The sequence below is a fragment of the Mixophyes fleayi genome, chromosome 3, assembly GCF_038048845.1.
Source record: "Mixophyes fleayi isolate aMixFle1 chromosome 3, aMixFle1.hap1, whole genome shotgun sequence".
Taxonomy (NCBI): domain Eukaryota; kingdom Metazoa; phylum Chordata; class Amphibia; order Anura; family Limnodynastidae; genus Mixophyes; species Mixophyes fleayi.
In genome coordinates this window covers 293,448,823-293,467,547 of record NC_134404.1, presented here as the reverse complement: position 1 = coordinate 293,467,547, position 18,725 = coordinate 293,448,823, and the positions used below count along the sequence as shown (strand labels likewise).

At 38.1% G+C, this 18,725-nt stretch overlaps 1 protein-coding gene across 2 annotated transcripts in view; it reads right to left on the bottom strand.

Annotated features, from left to right (window-relative positions):
- The window catches only part of RIN2 (Ras and Rab interactor 2), a 134,020-nt gene that overhangs the window by 40,927 nt on the left and 74,368 nt on the right, over positions 1 to 18,725 (bottom strand). For both annotated transcript variants that reach the window (XM_075203826.1, XM_075203827.1), the window contains 2 exons: positions 7,920 to 8,106; positions 1,600 to 1,711 (listed from right to left, as the gene is read on the bottom strand). In XM_075203826.1, coding sequence (XP_075059927.1) covers positions 1,600 to 1,711; positions 7,920 to 8,106 — 299 coding nt within the window. The remainder of the gene's footprint in view (positions 1 to 1,599; positions 1,712 to 7,919; positions 8,107 to 18,725) is intronic.

The window sequence follows — 18,725 nt, the reverse complement described above, 5'->3', positions numbered from 1 at the left end:
TGGACACTGCACAATACCACTTCACATTATGTTATTCTCATGCTGTATATTTGGGAAATCTCCCCTGCCCATGCACTGCCAAAAGTCTCTGAAGTCCGGCGGTGGAAATGCTTTTTTTTAAAGAAAATTAAAGTTAGAAGTTAAATATTAAAATAAGTTAGAATCACGAAAATTACCTTTCAGGGTCAAATTTCCAGAAAACCGGGAATTAAACTGTCAAATGGAAACAGTGGTGCAAAGGCCTCTTACACTCTGTGACTCCAAACCAAACTTCTTATTTAATGTCAAACAATTTAACTGCACAAAAGTGTCTGTGGTTGTTTTTTGCTACAAGTTTGTTTTTGTTCTGCGTTTGCTTTGTTCCAAAATCAAACCTTTAGAAGCCCCCCTTTAGAAATTCCTGCGTTTGCCCCTGAATATGTAGGCGCTATATAAATAACGGTAAATAAATATGTCAAATTTAGACATTTGCTGATGACTGTTATAATAGCACTTGAGTAGTGTTTAGACAGGACATAAAAGAGGATTATCACAGAAAATCTCAGACGGAGACATGTTCTTAGCCCAATGTCTGCGTGGAAAAGAAAGAAGCTCTATTAAAGTTACTTCACAGCCCCCTCATGTAAATCACGTGCATCTCTACAGGGATTTTCTAATACAAACAATAATACCACAGAGCTGTCATAGTTACATGAAGGCTAACCTCAGCTATCATTACCATAGTATTCTCTTCTAATCTGTATAATGCTACATTCTCTATTGTGTAAAGTCCAAGAAAAATGTTCTAATTAAATCATTTGGTTTGCACATAGCAGGTCATTAATTATTCACATCAATTAACATGTCTTATGAGGTGAAGTCACACAATGCTGCCACACAGATTTTTGTTAAAGTGGGCCCATCACCTACACATAATAGAGGCAGCATCATTTTGTGGGATAAAACTGCATTTTTGTCTCAGTGATGTCACAAGTTCCTAGAAAATTAAAAGCCTTCATTCTCAGAAACATTGTTTCAGGCACAAAATGGCTGCCACCACTGCTTAGGGGTCACGGGAAGATTTGTATTTATAGTGGACACTGCTCTAGGTTTTGTGAGTGAATACTCCTTACATTACTAATTTTGCACCCCACATGCATATAACCCTCTTTTCAGTGCTGTACTTTTAGCATAGTTGCCTACTCTACCGGAATGTCCGGGAGACTCCCGAGTTTTTGGGAGTTCTCCCGGACTCCCGAGAGAGCATGCAAAAATCCAGGATCCAGCTGTCGCCGTTGTTGCAGATGGTGGGGGCGGGGCTAAACGTGCCATCGTGGCACACGCATGTGGTCACGCCCCCTCGGCGGACCTTGTCCCCCCCCCTCCCCCCCCACCTCCCGGACAGCTGCCTTCAAAAGTAGGCAAGTATGACTTTTAGTAGGACAATGCGGAACTGGTTGATTGGTGATTGCTAAAAAACAGGCAGAAAGAAAAGAGAACGAAAACTTAAAAAGTAGACAAAATAAAGTTGAAACAATCTCTATGCTGCACACTGTAATGTGAGTGTGGCTGATTTTTAGAGTGGGCAGAGGCTTGAGGTGGGAAGAATTAATGACTTACTGTAGGAACTTTCTCTTATCACAAATTCTTGGAAACATGATCCTAATTCCTCAGGGACTCGAAGTGAAAGGACTTTCTTCTGTAACCTTGTAGACTTTCTCACCACAAAGGTCTGTTAACAGGGAAATGTAAAATATAATTAGGGACATTGTAAAAAAAAATAATAATACTTTTTCATTCCTTTTAATTAAAGAATCTGGAAATAGGAGTTTAGATAATAAGCAACGTATGAGAGATCAATATCCTCTGTTAAGTGGAGCAAAAATGTATAAATGCTGCTTTATAAACAAGGAAATCTACAGAATTAATTATATTTTTAAATTGATCTTTTGCAAGTTCAACCTACCAAACATAAATCCATAATATGTTTTTAGATAAACATTAAAATGTATATACACTACACCTACAACAAACCTTTTATAAATGCCTTTTACTATCAATACTTTGCAATATATTCTAATTAAAATTCAATATTGACTTGCAGCTATTAATTTGAACTTGTGTCCTTCGTCCTTTGTTATTTACATGAATAATTCTCTGCTTCTATAAGCTACAGAAGGTTGTGTCATCGCCTTCTGAGTCATTGTGATTGTCAGACCCAGCTCCATAGGAATGTTTAGGGATTTAGTGCTGCTGGATCTGAAGAATTCTTGCTATGATATTTTCTTCAATAGATGAATCCTGGGGGTATATTTACTAAACTGCGGGTTTGAAAAAGTGGAGATGTTGCCTATAGCAACCAATCAGATTCTAGCTGTCATTTTGTAGAATGTACTAAATAAATGATAACTAGGGGCCTGATTCATTAAGGATCTTAACTTGAGAAAATTCTTATTTCAGTCTCCTGGACAAAACCATGTTACAATGCAAGGGGTGCAAATTAGGATTTTGTTTTGCACATAAGTTAAATATTGACTGTTTTTAGGCTGGCATTATAAAATTTATTTAAATTAATAATTTAATTAGTGACTAAAAATTGTTGCTAAATTAGTCGTGGGTGGTCACTGTCTCTTCCAGGGTGTAGAGAATTGTGGGGACAGCTGAGTGTCATGTGATAGTAAGTGGGGGGTTTGAGTTACTTCAAGACTAAAGGGAGTTTTGTTGGGGTATCTAAGGGCACATTTTATAAGAGGTCTGAGTGATGTGGGGGGTCTGAATTGCATGTAGAAAGTCTGAGGGGCATATGCTGACATTTTAGGATGAGTGATGTGGGGTGAGGAGGTCAGTTGGGGGCTGTGATTGCTATTACTGTGATTAAAGTTAATGTGCAGCCTTTTTGAAGCCTGATGCAGCCCTTGATGTGTACTAGGCTGCTCATCACTGCTCTATAAAGCCTATGACACAATCACCTACCTAACATAACTTGACAAATGGACATCATCATAATGCAATTATATAGGACAGCACCAGCCCAACATGACCTGACCACCGGACATGATTATAATTCTATTACACTCTAAACAGACATAAACATTATACCTACTAGACTTGACATGGCCACTGGACTTGATCATACCAAACTTCTATAACACCATAATAAGCACATATAGGACCAACCTAACATGACATAAGCACTGGCTGTACATTCGTCTATTTGAAATATAAATTACGGCATGAATATAAAATAAAGAATTGAGGAAATAATGATTTACTTTCATGTAGCCAGTTTGAAATTTTAGACCTCAAAAGTGATTATTATTGTAAATTGCACATATTTACACCCAACCTTACAGGAATACGGGCTGGTGCTACATCACATTATTTCACATTACAACTAGAATGTAAGGGAACATAATATTTACACTGAATGTTATAGTACTTGTTGAATATAGTGCTTACTGATTAACGATGCTGATATCATTGTGGCTTTGGACAGTAATAATATTATACATAATAACATTGCATTCATCAGTTTAACACATTAATAGAAAGATACCTTAAAGCAACTGTATTAATTCACTGCTGCACGTTGTACAGTAATGTCCAGTGGTGGATCACATTTTCCATGTAGTAAGGCATGTGAATGGAGAGGCTTGAGGAAGGCCAGGCAGCTTGTGTATGTAAGATAACAGTGTACACAATCTGGTGTGACTCACCTTATACTGCTCCAACTGCTTAGGTCCCTTAGATTGTAAGATCTAAGCAGCAGCACCCATTTGTATCACTTTGTTCTAAATTAGTGAAATTTGTCTACAGCGCTGCGTAATCTGTTGGGCTTTATAAGTATTTATAATGCTTTATAATAATACTAGTGGCAATGTCACTGCTTTATCTCTGTTGTCAGTGTTAGTTACATTTCCATATGGATGATTTGAAAAGATAAATACGGTATCCAGACACAGACCCTATATCCTTGGAGTGGGAAGTGAATTAATAACCTACACCTACTTGATGAAAGGCTCATTAGACTAAGATATATGATACTATGGGGGGAATTCAATAAGCCGCAATCTTCTGCCACAGAATTTTTACAGAAATCTCCACTGATTTTTCCTTGCACCGCGGCTAATTGAATTCCTCCCTATGAATGTCTTATAGATTAAAATCATAATTGTGACAGCACAATATGAAAACTAATAGAAGCAGATGAATCAGGTTTGAACAGCAGATAAGGATCCAAACAGCCATCTACATATAACAAGCACCAGCATTCAGTACAAGATCATAGATAACTGGAGTGAAGTTTATTCTGCATTTTTATTACACTAAAAAATTATTTTTTTCTCACAATTATATCACAATTCAGCTGGTTTTATACTGATTTTATTATTTTGCTGGTGTCTAGGAATCTGGGATCCTTAGGGAGATGATAATATAGTTTAGTGAACTGACAATAAAGATTTCATATTGTATTATAATTTCAATACATCCCAAAGAGCCCCAAGAAACCTTTTCTCTCTGTGTTGGAAACAATTATTAATTGTGAAAGATTACACCAGCGGTTACAAGCGTAGTAGCTGTCTTTTTCTATTACCAGTGGGGAGGTGAAGAGCGACTGAGGAGGCAGTGTGGCCAATCCTGCCCACTTCACTAGGAAGCAGTCAGGATACAGGAGAATGGGCTGCACTCCTAGGGCGGAACTTATGTCAAAAGACTGCCTTTTTATTTTCCTACATTGGAACTTTCTCATATATCACTCTATTGACATCACTGTCAGGGTTATTACTATTTACCATTTATTATCCTGCATTGTTATTATCTCATATGACATTCTATTGATATCATTGTCATTATTCATTATTCTACATCTTAATCATCTCATATGACATCCCATTGATATTATAGTCAGGATTGTTACTATTCATGTTTTTAGACATTAATCACGTATATGTACAATTGGATATATCTCATCTATGTTAAATTTGGTAAATTTTTAATCTCATATTTTTATTTATTTTTCATTCTATATGCAAACTTGTTTTGGAACGCTTCATTTGGTCTGTTTACATTAGATATCAGTAGAGTGTTTGGTAAAGTGCCTGAGTTCACTGACCCTCGTGACTATATTGGTTTCGAATTGATCCTTTTTCTATTAGATTGGCGCTTGTTGATATATCTCTATTGGATGGTTGTAATATTATATAGGTTAATGGCGTGACCTACTTTTTGATATTTCTACGAGCGGCCTTTCTTATTTGCGCCTGTTTTTGACTGAGTATATATTCTGTATTTGCACTCCTAGGAGAACTAACCGGAATATGGGAGTCTCTGAATTCTAGGAGACTGGACAAGTATGGTTAAAACTGAGTGGAAAGATATATGGAAATGTCAATCCCTGGGGATGTTCAAAATCAGCCAGATTAAGCTACTTATAAATGTTTAAAAAATAGAAGTGCAATTTCATTTTCTCCACGTATCTACTGAAATAATAAAAAACTAACATTTGGAGGTGCAGAGTTAACATTTACAGACATGAGGGGCTTCTCGGTTCAACTTGTGGAAAAAGGAGAGGAAAACGTTTGAAAATCCCTGTATACTCCAGAGTGTGTATGAAGAATATTATAGCAAAATTTATGTCAAAAGGGTGGAGAGTTCCTTGAAAGAAGAAATGTGTGGCAGGGGTCCAGCCCGATTCAAAGCAGCAACGAGAGCCAAGCTCAATTTTATCCTGAAAAGCTCAGCACATTTGCAGGCCGCAAGATCTAGTCGCCTTCAAAGTTCGATTGAAGTTCAGAAAAATAATAATTAAACAACTGTACAGCAACAGCCTCTTACTACACGATGTTCACCAAGATTATGTGTAGCGTTTAAGAAGGAATTTGGAGCACCTATAACTACACACATTTATGATACTTAAAAATAGTATATACCAGCTGATACGCACAGTGCCTTGGCTGCAGCTGCTGGGGGCCAGGAACGTCACACAGGGAAGGGGAATTCTAACCTTTAATAATGCACCATTGTATTCCTAAATTGTTAACATTTGCAAGTAGCAGGTGCTGGACAGTATAAAGTGTATGCTGTATCCATATCTATGTGTGTTTTGCATGTGCTGTGGAAAACTAGTCGTCACAGTGTAATTCAGGGGTTTGGGCTTCTCTAAATATGCAGCAATGGGTCTGTTAAAAACAACAACAACATATTATTTTCTTCCACATTAGTAGAACGGCAACTGTCTCATGCCTGGGACACCCGTAGTTCAGGAGATCCCCTCCTGTCCGTTACAGACTATTCTGCCTGGCTAACAGATGGGAGCGGTATACAAATAAAGTGCGCTCATTGGATAGTTGTCAATGGAACTAGCTAGAGAAAACGTCTGGTCAGCTGCGCTGACAACTACCTGGCGCCGCAGTTTCCTCTCAGACCTCTCTGAGCTGCCAGCCAGTAAGACAGGAGCACTACTGCCATACGTATGTTCTGTGACAGGTGGTCATGGCACCCTCGCGGTTCTAGTACTCAGGTGGGGATTGTTATGTGGGAAATATAGATACTACAAAGTTGTGCTCCTTTAACTATTATTAAGGATTATTATTATTACTCTTTTTCTGTGAACTTCAGAAAAACAAAGTCATATGGATATTCATTAATTTTGTTATGAAAGAGAACTGTAATATCACTTGACTAACCAAGGTAAAATAAAAGTGACAGACACACAGGGGAGGGCTGGCAAGTTTAAGCCTGGGGGGCAAGATTCGGCTCAGCAGCCTATTTTAAAGGAAAAAAATGCAGGTGGCCCAAGGTAGTCCACTATGGGACCAGCCCGGGACCCCCTGCCCCCCAGCCCAGCCTGCCCCTGCAGACACCAATAAGAAGATGTCACCAAACATTAGCATGAAAATTGTTTAAATGTTACATGGGAAATGACAAATGAAAAAAACAGAAAAATGTCTCAGATAAAGGGAACACCCTTATTATAGTGAACACATATAGAGAGCAACAACACAGGAGTAATATTTCAAACAACAACCTTCTGAAGGCTCCTTTATCATTTACAGTTCTAGTGTGTGGATTAACATGTTCTTACAACTTTCTATTCACATGAAAATGCACATTTATTGTCCCAATACAGATCAATATACCTATGACCGCTGCTGTAACGTGTTAAATGGCTTCATTGCATGGTGAATGCATGTCTAATATTTGCCACACACCGAAGAAATGTTGTCTACCACAAATAACATGTGTCACATCCACCCGTGGCTCATTAGCCTGGCCACATAATAGGGTTATTAAATAAACCACAACCCCTTCTCACCAATGTGTACAGGACGTCAGTGAGATCCCTGCCCTGGAAACACTGTTACTCCACAGCAACAGGGGGGCATTCTTCATCTGGGCCGTCGAGCGTGTGAGCCCCCACGCAGCATGCCCCTCCTACATTAGGGTTTATACCAGAAGGAGGGCAGTGGTGATCATGATCAAGACACAGTAGGACCTGGAGACCCGTTGCATGTAATAGCCACACGCCTCTATTAAATGTGTGGCTGTCACAATAAGCTGCAGGACTCAGTGACTTATTTCATACAGGGTAAAAGCCATGCTCTCCGCTACCTTCAGTCTGATATAGAAATGGGAAGTTGTGGGCATTTCAATAGGGTCAGTCAGGCTGCGTTGAAAGATCTTTAAGCTATGGTGATCCCGGCACAGGGGAAAGCAACAAGCTATGAGTACATACCCTAAAGAGGCTATAATGAATACCTCAATGTAACTAGTCAGCGGCTTTAGTGTTATCAGTAGAATAAGTCCTAATTATCTACATTAATAGAAAGAGTTGTCTCTATCAAACCTTAAATACCAGAAAGTAGAGTTGTCTCTACTAACCCTGACTTAGTAGTTATTTTATGATCACCTATTACAAGTATCATTACACCTCTACGTACCGCAGGCGGCTGATCTTGCAGGATGTCTAGAACGTTGTCATCGTTCAGGCCTAGTTGAAGCCACACGGGGTGAGTGTGAAGCAGTTTATCTAGGATGCTGGGCTTGTAGGCGACACTCTCATATCCGGAGTCTCGAAGAAAAGCTTTTTTTTCAACCAGTATGTTTTTGTCCATTTCTTTTTCAACGCTGTAACAGAAAAATAAAGGTAAATGAAATGGTACCTAGAAATGAACGCTCAGCATTTATGTGAATACACGGCCAGCAATCCTAATCAGGGTGGAGTCTCTGATATAATGTATTTTTGCAATAAATGCAGCTCTGGTGCCAGATAGGAAAATAATGTGGCAGCAGCACAACAATGTGTTGATGGGCTTTTGCTTGGAGTGAAGTGCTGCGTTAGCATTTTGTCAGTATAGACCTTTCTCTGAGCTGGGCCTTGTACTATACCATGAGCTCTCCTCACCCCTGCACCCCCCCCAGGGATCACTCCTTTATATCCGTGGGTGCGGTATTTCAGCGCAGTAGACATCTTGCTCTTATGGACTATAGATGTTTTATATCAAGATTCACTACTCTGGTTATTCCATAGATATATAGGAGTGTGGATTTTTATTATATTGAGTGGTCAACACCAAAAAAAGTGGCAGTGTGGAAAATGTGAATGAATGGAATTCACAATGAATAGTTTCACAATGGAGGCAGTAGGAGAAGTGGTGGTATGACATATGACATACTACCATATACCAGCCCACTCTGACCACTGATTATAATGGTAAACTGTACAGAATAACTTCTCAAATTCTATGTATTATATGGAATTCTCACTATTTGTTGCTATTCTCTAGCTATATATGGTACTATATATAGAACATGATGTATAAAATGAAACCATTTCATGCCATATTATGTGTAGTGACCCCAGGCTGCATTCTATATAATGAGCTTGTACACACCGATACCGCAACAACATGTCCCTGTAAAAATTGTAACCGAACATTATCAACAACGCAAGCGCAGAGTGTGGTTTATTTATAGCCCTTTAGCTCCTGTAAAAGATGCTCACTCCTATTATATATAATACACAAGTGATACTAATATAATATTAGTACATAATGCTGGCATAAGTGTTAGATCTGATATCATCACTTTAGTATTCCTTGAGAAGACCTGTGTATTATAAGGAGTTATGCAGTCCTTGGCGGATATTAGAGGTCACCTCGCTTTTCCATGGCCTGTATAAAGGGAATTGGGCTGTGGCTTTGTATGGTCATGAAACTCCTTGGTGACTTCTAATATCCTTACAATATGAGATACATTATCCCATACATGGTGTACCTTATCATATTATGCATAGTTCACAGTATTTAAGTTCCTTCTTTACAAAAACTTCTTCAAACTTTAGCTGCTGAACGGTCACTGAAAACATAAATTGCTATAACATATTATTTTAGAGTCCTCTACTGGTTGTGATCTATAATAATGTCAATGCCTTTTCCTCTATTACAGATATATCTAGCAGTATAAATGAGTTATGTATGTAAAATGCTCCTACCATTAACCTGTACACTTACAAAGTAACCTACTTGTTTGTCTACAGTGTTATAATAATAGTATATCAAACTGATCAATATCTAACTCATGTATCAAATATTGTTTCAACATTTAAATAATCAGTGAATCCCTAAATAAATACTTTTTTTTTAATACTGAACAAAATTAACACAGTTTAAAAATAAGAGGGAGTGAGGGGCCAATATAGCACAGAACAAAAAAATATTCTTACTAAATTGGCTGTTATCCAAATCCTGAACTCATCACTAATTTACTTGCATAAAAATCTTTGAGAAAATGTGTCATTGCTGCAGACAGCCAAAGAAAATATATAAAAAGCAAATAAAGCCCCCCTACTTGAGATAAATATATATCAAAGACTGTGTATTACTGAGCTAAACAGTGTAGATGAAATGAAGTGTTTCTATCTATTACCAGCATGTTGCCATGTTAGGAAGGTGCTTCTCTATCTGAGCCAGCAGGGTGAATGACAGACTTGTAGACTTGCTTTACAGAAAATATAAAAAACAAAAACAAAGCAATGTTTTTCCACAAATAGGGCAAAGTCATTAGACAGAGCACACTCTCTATGTTATGGGGTGTTTAGAGGAATCCAAACTGGGAAAGAGGATAGCAGATGCTATCAACTTGTAAGTGCGCTATATTACATGCTCTCTCCTCTCTGAGGCATGTAGGAACCCTCATTTTTTGCCTATTAAAGAATGCATAAGCCATTATTGTAAGCTTCTGTTCTGTGTCCGATTCCATTAGGACAACAGAGTTCATTTGCCAACATTGCATTTAAAGCAACCAGACACTTTATATCATTGTCTAGCTTGCACTGCATAGATACAGACTTATTGCTGTTGATGTTTTCATTCTAAATACAATATTGGTAAATGATCCCTGCTGTATTATGTATGTGGTTTCAACTGTCTGTAATAAAGTTGGGAGGTATTATTCAATTAAAATTGACTTTGTAACAGAGCTGCAATGGAATGCAAGGGTAACACACAACTGTGTATGTTACCTTGTTTGATATATGAACACTTTAATTTTGAGGTTTAGTGGTCTTTAAAAATTAAATAAACGCAATCCGTGAGTTCTGTGGTATTGTTTGCCAGGAAAGCCTCCTGCAGACTGGCTGTTTATTCACTGAAATCAATGATTCATTTTTGTGTCTGCAGCAATCCTACAGCTACCACTACAGAAACACATTGGGTGGATACATAACACTAACCCGGTTGCTTCAGCTGTCAGAATTCTACAAAAAAACAAGTATTCCAGAGTACTAATTTTGTATGCACATTTTTTAATGTTGTAAATTGCTACTTCAGACAGGAGAGCCTTTATAAACATATATGCACAATTTGCCCTGTTGAGAACTTCAACCTTTAAAACTGTTTACAATGTGACTTTTGCAAGTTGCAAAACACATTAGCTTCAAATTAATTATGCATTTGAATGGCTTTTAACTCCAGACTATTTGCATTGACATTCCCTGTAATTTAATGTGTCATTCAAATATGAATGGTTTACTAGGGTTGTTGTCTGAGCAAATGCACATTCCACACCACTGCCAGGCTATAGGACAATGCAGCCTGCCAGCCAGTCCCATAAGCTGTTGGCATTTATTCTTGTAATGGGAAAAACAACTTCATAAACATGGTTATTAGGGTGAGATAGGTGCTGCCAATAGAAATTCAATCTTGCAATAAAGTTCTTAGTGATAAAGACTGGCACATAATTCTCCAAGACAAACACAGCACAAAGCATTTTACCATGATACTGTTTACTATAAACGGCATTGTCCTAATATTGACACTTGTTATCTTGCTCTCTTTCTCCCTCTACTGGACACACAGAGAGACAATCACAGAAACTTGCTTATTCATTATTATGTACCACTTAAATAATCTTTTCAAAAGTTTAACACTTACATTATTTTATTGTAATATTATTGTATTTGTAGGTATATATAAGTAAAACAATAAAGTACATATCCATCCTCCCAAACAAGTACATATCCATCCTCCCAAACAATAAAATAGTCCTTATACCCTCGACTCCTAAGGCCACGTACCTACTGGCATATGAAATGTTTTTGGTTTTTGTTATAAAACAAGTTAAAGCACTTTTTCAGCCATTTGTGCAACAGTAGCTTTTCTGTGTAACTGGACCAGACGGGCTAGCCTTCGTTCCCCACACGCATCAATGAGCCTTGGTTGTCCTTCCTTGGACCACTTTTGGTAAGCATTAACCACTGCATACCGGGAACACCCCAACAGACTTGCCGTTTTGTAGATGCTCTGACCCAGTTGTCTAGCCATCACAATTTGGGTCTTGTCAAAGTCGCTCAGATCCTTAAGCTTGCCCATTTTTCCTGCTTCCAACACATTAACTTCAAGAACTGACTGTTCACTGACTGTTCACTTGCAGTTTAATATATCCCACCCCTTCACAGCTGTCATTGTAACAAGACAATTAATGTTATTCATTTTACTTGTCAGTGGTTTTAATGTTGTGGCTAATCGGTGTATGAAAGTGGCTGAATTAACCATTTCATTTAGGGCTGGACAAATCTGGTTGCTGGATTGATTAAGAAATTTGCTCTGATGCCACCCTTCTAAATGACAATTGCTGTTTTGTTTAAATACCAGAAATCATTATAACTGATTCCTGGAAATTACAGGTACTCACAGGAAGAACATTGTGACATGCAGTGATCTGACACTTTCAAGAGCCACGCTCCTACATTTATCAGGAACCCTGTTTTTTTACAGTGTGGCACAGCTTGTTATAATGCTGTGCCAGTGAGCTGGGAATGGAATGTGCACTGAAGGGGGGAGAGCCAGATGATAAAGTAGATTAAGTTACAGGCTGGCAATATAAGCATTGGAAAAAATCTCAGACTTGGGTATGAAGGGCCCACTGGGGAAAAAGGGACCCCACAAAGCAGTGCATTGCCTGAGGGAGAATTGACAGCTTAGAATGTTAGTAATACTTAAATAGTCAGCCCCCAACCACTCCCTCCCAGTGCATTAAATACATGTATGTTGCACACCAATGTTTGGTTAGGATCAGCCATATTAGGGTTGGAGTAGGAGGTTAATAGGAGTTGAGACGTATGGTATAGTAGGGTCCACACGTGGTGGGGCCCACCGGGGATCACCACGATATATACTGGTGGATTTGTCCGACACTATCGGGCAACAAAAGTGTGATGGAAGCACAGGCTGGAAGCATGTGTGTTGATGTATAATATACTGTGTATGGTAATTACATGCTGCCCATTGTTTGATGTTATGTTACCTGCCAACCTGTACCACACCCTTAATAAATTTTATGTGACTCACAAATGATTCATTATGAAATTGCTGGCATCTTCAATTTGCAGACATTTCTCCACACCTGCTTTAATATGACAGTATTGGTGGATTATAAATGCTGTTTGTTTGTTTGTCGATCAATATACTAGACTGTCAGTGAGTATTGCAAGATCACAGCTCCAACGGATCATAGATGCTGACCTTGTACAGAGAAGTGCCATCACTTGTAGTTAAGTATCGTATGCGAGATACGTGGATGCAATGTCTCAGCAGCAAAGAATCCCTGGAAACTATTTTAAATTGTTGGCAACTATGCCGTATTTAAGAGCACTTTTCCTGCTGCCTTACTACAGTATACACAGTATTCACAATAGGACATACATCACTGAGTGATGGAGTATCCTAAACATGAAGTAATATACTGCTGTACAACGACAAGTCCTGTACACCGCGTACTGTGACATATACAATCACTATTGTGTGTTTGTTTATAAGATTTCCTGCATTGCTCAGGCCAGCACATCCTGTATGACTTCTCATCGCTGCGGACAATTAGAAATATGCAGCTTTGGCGACAGAACTTCTGGGGAAACAATTAGAGCATCACTGAGAATCTGGTAAACACATTATAACTGGAAGCTCTGCTTTCATTTCATAGCCAGCTGGACTGGCCACATAAAAATGAAACCAATATTTATGTACTATGCAAAATATGACATGCCCGTCTCAGTTGGATTTTATTCAGAGTTATTTAATATGTTCTGCTTTAGAAAGCTTTTAATAGTTAAAGTCAGAGTACCACTTCAATGATTACATGTTTTGTGGTCCTCCAAATGAGTAAAGCAAGAATGCACCCCAAGGAGTATGACTTAAGTGATATTAAATGGGTTTGCTACGGAAAAATAATCATTTATAATTTATTATTTCTATTTATAAGATTACATTTTGTATTAGTTTTCTTTTTGAGTAACATTAATACTCCCATGTTCGAGAGATAACTGATGGTAAAGTAATTGGTGGGCAAATTAAAGTAAGAATCCTATCATTTTCAATGACCACCAATTAACTGCCCCATTAAGAGTCTATGGGGTATATTTACTAAATTGCGGGTTTGAAAAAGTGGAGATGTTGCCTATAGCAACCAATCAGTTTCTAGCTGTCATTTTGTAGAATGCACTAAATAAATGAAAGCTATAGGCAATATCTCCACTTTTCCAAACCCACAGTTTAGTAAATATAGCCCTATGAATCATTACCTTAGACCTTGGCAGATAAATAAAGCAATAAAACTCATTGGCAAATGCTCATTGTGGTAAATACAAATATGCAGGGGCTTACGGTTATTTCTCCAAAACAACCTGTACACAATTGGTATTGAGTTGCAAGTTGCTCCACATGACAATTGCTGGAATAACAGAAAGCCAATTGTTTTCAGAAATTCACTTACTGTAAATATTGATCAACTGTCATTGTGTACCAGAGGTTGTGGTGTGATGGGTCTTGGTTAGAGGTGAGCAAAATGAATGGTTTATACAGTGTCAGGGTTAGACTGTGGGAGAAACAGATTACCCTGTGGCGTTGAGACTTAATGAATTGAGCCAACACTATTAATGCAAGTGCTACAACTCAAATGAGCTTTACAAAATTCCACACAAATAAAACATTTATAGAAAATAAATCGCATTAATAAATGAGGTAAATGCATTTCTTAATACTTGTTCCAAGTTAAATAATCCCTATAGCTTCCATTTTTATTATATTGTATTCCAATGAAGTCTAAAAGAATGGCACACCCACCCCCTCCAAGAAACATCATTTTTTATGAGTAGATAAAACTTGGACAGCAATTACTTGTGAATGAAAAATCCGTCAGAACACAGAGTACTCTGAATATATACTGCTTTTCCAATAGTTTGTTCCTTTAAAGGGGTTGTCCATATTAGCTCACTTTCTGCTCACTATGTATTGCTGCCTGCACGTGTACATTCTCTGTAAAATTCAATGGCACCTAAAATACAAATTCTCTGGCACTCTTAATTACATTACAATGCCTTATTCTGGTATATTTATGTATTACATATATAGAGCATATCATTTTATGCAATTCTGTATACATAACTTGAGCTTACTATTTTGTCTGAAACACTTGGGAGATAAAGTGACTTATCAAAAGCTGATGAAATGAAAGTTCATTTACAAAGCTACAACAATATGGGCCTGTAGTGTAGATCATGTACTTGTAATGGAATGAACATGGCCTAACGGGTCTAGATGGTGGCGGATGCTGACTCCTGGTGGGACAATCTGTAGGGATTGGGAGTGCACTCGTCCCCCCATATTGTGCCCACATGCAAGAACAGATATATATCTGAGCTTCAAGGGGTAAAGGTGTGTAGCTCAGTGGTGAGCACTGGGCCATGACATACTTTAAATGGGACACCATTTGTTGCACCCAGTCACACCTTATACAGGAAATCATGCCTATTAGTTCAACTCTATGAATAATAAAAAGTGCGATAGTGACACATGTAATAAAGATATTCTCTTAGGGGGGCCTTGAATAAATTATGGAGACCCGAAGGGTGCCTCGAACTGAGAAAATTTGGGATCCACTGTCATAATCTCATCCTGCAAAACAAATCTTGTATTTGCCTGTTGTAAAAGTAGCCCTAAGCAGATCTCATCAAAAGCATCTGTATTGCATGTAAACAAGTCTTACTGTCACTGTTCTACGGTCAGCGCACTTGACTTCTAAGTCACTCTTCCAGCAATGTTATTAGAGCCTTCAGATCCTTTAACATTACTGAGTAAATGCATCAAGAAATTAATGCAATGAATTAGTGCTGTGGGATAGGAGTGTGGAGTGTGGAAATGGTCTAATCACATAGCATTTGAAAATGATTTCCAATGCTATATCCAATCTGAAACACTAACGATGTATGCTTTAGTGACCTGCCCAGGATAACATGTGGATAACTTAGGCCTATGTATAGGAGTAATGCTATTTCTAGATAACCTATTGTGGAATTTAACTATAATTAATTACAGTAAGTAGCACTGCAGCACTGAAAGGATTGGCAGGGGCGTCTGTTATATGCAGAACATTCTATTAAACCAACCCAACATGAATGGACAACGTGGCATGATTATAAAATGATCCCACTTGCTGACTTTGTAGACCGGCCTTCTGGGAGATGCAGAGGGAAGGTCTACAAAGTCAGGATGGACTGGTCAAGGAAAAACAATTTGCATCACCCACCCATGGCTGCGCCACAACCCATCCACCAATGCGCAGTCACGTTTATAGCAGCATCTGGCAGTGGTGGGAGGGGCGTGATCATGCAGTACGCATTGCGTCATATAGCAGTGGACGGACAATAATGACACAAATCTCATCACCATGACCTTGTCCTTGCCCACTTCTGCTGCCGTCCAGAAGAATTTACTTCTTTCTCTGGAGCCCTATGAGAAATCTGGATATCTCATGGGCATTCCGGGACAGTATGCATGTATGAATACAACAGTATCACAATCTATGCAGACACAGGACACCCCACCAAACCAACATAACCTGACCACTGGACATGACCATGATACAATTACATACCTTCCAACTGGCCCGGTATTGGCAGGACATCCCGCTACACGGCCCATGAAAGGGGTGTGGAGCTTTGAATCAATTTCACTATCTGTTGGTGGAGTTTGGGTGGCTGGTTTGGGGACGGGGCTTATTTTGTGATTCTAAATTTTGGAAGTTATGCAATTATATTACATTGCAGAAAATAATTTATTACAATAAATAAATGTATACAGCATTCTGAGAATAGATCGACTGCACCCACCAACTAAAACAAGAGATGTAATACTGAATAATTCACCAAGACTTTAAAAAAACCCAAAAAAAACTATAGACATTTCCCGGGTTAAATCTTCAAAACAGGGTCTAACCCTGGACATAAGGGCACTTGGCAACATATTCAGAAGTAAATGACCTGTTGGGTCACTGCGGAAGAGAAATAAACTATATATTTTGTACAAAGCTACTCAGGAAACATAATACAGGTTTTTTTTTTACTATGTTTACATAATACAGTATGTGTTCAATAAAATAAATATGATTATTCATTGTCAGTACAGGAAACATCCATGACAAAACGAAAAGTATATTTATATAAGTGGACTTAGCCCCCTCCCCTCCACCCTTCCCGTCTCCTCTCTCCTGCTGTTTATCTATGTTATACAGAAGGAAAAAGTAAAACAGACAAGTACATCAGTACAGATCTTTTTACAGTGTTAAATACGTGTGCATAAATATCTAATAATATACCTTCACGTGTAATTATATTTTCTTTTGATATATATTAGGTCAGCTTTTAATAAAGTAATATTTAAATAATATTTACATTTTAAATGGAAAGAAAATGTAACAGTAAGCAGCTGGACAAGATAAGAACCTTATTTGTGGGTTGGTTTATGTAGCTGGCTTGTCCTCTGTACATTACTTGAACATTTATAAGTGTTTTGAAATTATAGTAAGGAGATTTTCTATTGCTCAATATATAACACAAGAAGGCGCGTAGCCAAAAGAGTAACTTCTGCTGAAAATCTTTAGTTGTATTTCTGTGGAATAGTCAGTTTAGGAAGTCAGGGGTTATAGAGGTTAAAACTGCTTCATTAAAAATGAAACTGAAATCTGTATTTATAATCTGTAATCCTACAGATTAAGTAGTGTATTGAGGTGGTCATTACCATGTTAATTTACTAAAGGTTCTATATGGTCAAACAGAATTTTCAAGATCACATTTAATTCTTTGTGTATATTAATGTCACTCTAGATACATGTAACTGCCATCAATATAGATAAACCTTGGTTAACAATACAATTGCAGCACTGGACCAGAATATTAGTAGCAATGGAAAGATTTAGGTATTAACATGGATGTTAGAGGCGTACTGGGTGAAAAGGAGAGACAGTCTACCAGACAGAAAGAGTATGGCTGTGATGGGCCACATACATGGCTTATTCAGACATACGCACTGGGAGAACACATGAAAAGTTCAGACCGCTTTAGTGATGCAGTTTTTAATCAATTTCCATCAGCTTTTGATGGGGTTTTTTCCATATACCATATAACATACTTCTATTAGTGTATGTTATAACATGATACTGAGTAAGACAAACACACCACATAGATATTTTGTTGAAAAAGTTTTGGGGCCTGATTCATTAAGGATCTTAAATTAAGAAGTTTCTTATTTAAGTCTCCTTGACAAAACCATGTTACAATGCAAGGGGTGCAAATTAGTTTTATGTTTTGCACATAAGTTAAATACTGACTGTTTTTTCATGTAGCACACAAATACTTGATAGCTTATTTGTATACTGAAATTTAACGTTGATATTTGTGTGCTACATGAAAAAACAGTCTGTATTTAACTTATGTGCAAAACAGAAAACTAACTTGCACCCCTTGCATTGTGACATGGTTTTGTCCAGGAGACTGAAATAAGAAGTTTCTCAAGTTTAGATCCTTAATGAATCAGGCCCTAGATTATTAAAATGTTAGCTAAGTAAATTCTGTTTGAATTTACATATCTTGCTCTTAACTGGCATGTTTGCATAGCAATAGCGCATGTTTGCTGGGTAAATAATAACAGTTAGTCATCAAGACATCTATGCACAAACTCCAGGCTTAGAACCGGCCGGTTCATCAGCTAGATTACCCTACATATCTAACATAGAATGACCAGGTGCAGGGGCGACCCAAAAAACCCCCCCAAAAAACCAGAGAGAGAGCTGCTGCGCATGCACAGCTCCGTTTCGTCAGCTCTGTCCTATACAGCAGCCGCGGCGCTGTCTAAGAAGCGTCCGCGGCGGTGCTGTATACACTACAGCACCGCCGCGGGCGCTTCTTTGACAGCGCC